This window comes from Ctenocephalides felis, unplaced genomic scaffold, assembly GCF_003426905.1.
Source record: "Ctenocephalides felis isolate EL2017-DRISC unplaced genomic scaffold, ASM342690v1 CF-g0.4_SCAFFOLD_03571, whole genome shotgun sequence".
Taxonomy (NCBI): domain Eukaryota; kingdom Metazoa; phylum Arthropoda; class Insecta; order Siphonaptera; family Pulicidae; genus Ctenocephalides; species Ctenocephalides felis.
In genome coordinates, this window is record NW_020539725.1 from 20,041,090 (window position 1) to 20,044,607 (window position 3,518).

Here is a 3,518-nt window from a genome sequence, read left to right on the forward strand (position 1 = left end):
CAGCCGTTTTGAAGATACAGAGCTAAATGTGCAAAAATTGCAGTTTTTGGGAGAACTAAGCATCCGATTTGAATGATTCAAAAAAAAAATCTGCTTGTGTTGACGAAACACAAGTTTTTTATTTCAATTGTTTTTTCTAATTTCCAAAAAAAGGTTTTTGTGTTAATGAACATGTATAGAAAATAATTTGGATTTCAATTCTAATTCTAAATAAAACTTTAAAGCTCACTTATATGCTTCAAATAAATAATTTTAAATTGCAATTCAGTTTATATAATTCTTATAAATATTAGACAACGTCCTTCATTTTAAATCCGATTTATTAAGTTTTGTTTATTTACTTTTCTGTAAGTATATTATAAACGTCGTCGTCCAATTCATAAGCTTTTATATTTTGTCTATAAAATAAGAATAATGAAAGCTACCTAAATTATAATAATCTATTTGAAAACATTTGATATTCTTCGAATTCCTTTCACTGAGGTACGGGAAGTTCCAGCAATTTTCCATAAGGTACGTTGCCATAAATTACTAGTAGTTGGTATTAGTATTTATGTTATAACTTCTACAATAATCATAAAATCTTAAAGAGTAATATAAAATATTTTCAGTATTTAACTTACGTGAGTTGATGAAGTTTTATAGATGGTAACAAAAAATAATATACAGAAATTATATATGCAGAAAAACATAATACTAAAATAAAATGAATAACTAAGAGTAATGAAAATAAAATTAAAAGTAATTAAAATTTCAAAATAGTTCTTATTATTTTCTTTTAGTTTTTTCTTTCAGTTTTTTTTTATTCTGTGTGAAAGCCTGTTAAAATGCTGTTGTATTTTTTAACTATATTCTTTTCATATATGTATATGAAAAAAATCGATTTTCTGCCACGTGCAAAACGTAACAACTTGTGAAGTACAAAAACAATTGCATAGTCAGTTTTTAAATAAAATATCTCATATTTCGTCACTAGCACAATTATAATTTAACATAATTTTTTTCATAATGTCTGAATACCAAAACTGATGAAACTACCGTAAGATTGAATGAATGATTAACTTCTACTGAATAAACAGCTGTTCAAAACCACATTGATAGTAGAAATTAGAAGTTAAGATAAAGAGATACAACTACTAATAATATATAAACACATTATATTTTTTGTTTGTTTACAGAATAGATATGCAAACACAATAATAACTCGAGATCAATCGCTAAGTCTGGGTAAAAAATTATTGTCATGTGGAATTGGAAAGTTTGGTATTGAGTATAGATATTTTTATTTAGAGCCGTAAGTGTATTATATGTATATATGAATATAGATATATAAGCAAATCCACAATCATTTTAATAACTTTTTTCAGATTAGAAAATTTGAAGCCCCAAGATCGAACAACAGTGTTTTCTTCCAAGTCCAGATCGTTTTACTTCGTCGTATCGCAAAGTCCAGAAACTTCCTTTAATAGATTACAATCATTAGCAAAAATAAATAACAATGCAAAAATTATTACGATTTATTCAAATTCAAGTCGAAACGAATCTGTGGAAGTTCTTAAAATATATGGGAAAACTACAAAATGCTGAATACTGTTGTATATTGGGTTTCTGATGACGCAAAGAAAGTTGAAGCAATGTACTATGATCCCTTTATTAAAAAAAATAATGAAAGAGGTTTTATATATACTTTAAAGCTACCTGATGACTTATTAAAATCTAAAGCTTTTTGGAATATTTTTAACAAGAGACAATTAAATGTGCATGGCTATCCTTTGCGCGTTTGCATTTTTGGATACGCAGGAACTTGTTCACCTGTATTTGATTCAAATAACACTCTAATCCGATATAAACTCAGAGATGGAAATTTGATAGATTCTATTGCTAAAACCATAAATTTTACACCTATTTATTTCACACCAACTGATGGTTTGACATACGGTGGTGCATTGAATAATGGTACTTTATTAGGATCTATATTAGACATTGATAGTGGCGTGGCTGACATTTTAGGAAACATTCGACCGATCAAAAGCTATGGACAAGCTAATGCGCAATTTTTATTTCCTGCAGATGAAATGAAATTTACTTTTCTCGTTCCAAAAATGGATGAAGATTTTGCAGTTTCATTTTTGAGAATATATGATACTGCTACTTCATTTGCATTATTCAGCATGTTTTTGGCTACAGCCCTTATTTGGTATGTTCTACAAAACGTAAATCTACGAATCAAAAGCAATTTTTATGTACCACATTTTCTTGAAGAGCATTTAGACAGAGATTTAATGCGAACTGAAGATATTTTACAGATGCTATTTGGCATAATGCTACAAGTTTCTCAAAAAAGTCGGCGAAAAATATATGAAAGGTGTTTGTTTATTTCTGTGGTTTTGTTTTCTATGATTGTTAGCTATACTTATCAAGGTAATTAAAGACACATCTATATAGATAACTTAACATTATTTTAATAATCTATTAATAGTAATAGCCAATTTAAAAAAATATCCATGACATACAGTTATAGAAAAAAGGCAAAATGGCATGGTGGTTTGTTTTTTTTTAATGATATTTATTTATTTATTGATATTATAACTAGTCTCAATCATTTTTACTCATCTATGGTTAATTGACTACCAGTGATAACATATTTTTTTTAAAAAAATGCAACCTATTACCAAAACCATATTGTTCATTTAATTTTAAAGAAGCAAATCACGAATAAATCGTTTTGTCCTCTTTGGGACATCACCATATTACTAACCATTAATAAAACTAGCCAATTTTTAAATAAGGCCACTGTGTCATTTTGTCCTTATTACCCGTACTTGAAACAATGTTCATTCGAAAAAAATCGTTATTTAAGACTTTCTGTTGGGATGAATTGATGCAAAGTAATGTTATATTTATATTTTAAATAAATATCTGTTTATTTTAGGTAAGATGGTTGAGCGTCTCAGTGCTAGTAGAATATCTCTAGATATAAAGGATATAGAAGAATTAGCTGAAAGTAATTTAAAAATTAGAACTGTTTATGGCTTTAAGATCTTCTAAAAGATATAGCAGCAGAAGATGAAGTGGCATCTATATGAAACTTTATAGGTTAGCCAAATAATTGAATTATTAACTTGTTATTTGCACTAATTTAGTCAGTAAATTGCGAATTGACTTGTGATAATGTAATTATCTCTATTATCTAATAATAGTATTTTCGTGAAATGTAGAAAAAAAAATCTGCAAATAATTGATTTAGCAGGAATAGAAAATCTCGGCCCGTTTTTTGTTAAGATTGATTGGTTTAGTATTAGCAAAATATAATTATAACCATACGTTCCGGTTTGACCGGGACAGTCCCGGATTTTCCTCTTGTATCCCGGGGTTTTTATAAAAGCAATATGTGTTCCGGATTTAGATCTTTTATTCCGGATTGTCCCGTTTTTTTTTTCAAAAATTAATAAGTAGTTTAACAAAAAATTATAAAAATAAACAAATAAGTGTTATTTTTTTCAAATTAATTATAAAGA

The 3,518-nt window shown here is 27.3% G+C and overlaps 1 protein-coding gene across 1 annotated transcript; it reads left to right on the plus strand.

Annotated features, from left to right (window-relative positions):
* Positions 1-1,580: 1,580 nt before the first annotated feature.
* Positions 1,581-3,048, plus strand: LOC113385748. The gene is made up of 2 exons (XM_026623585.1): positions 1,581-2,421; positions 2,933-3,048. Exons 1-2 carry the CDS (start codon positions 1,581-1,583, stop codon positions 3,046-3,048), a joined length of 957 nt encoding a protein of 318 aa, XP_026479370.1.
* Positions 3,049-3,518: the final 470 nt, after the last annotated feature.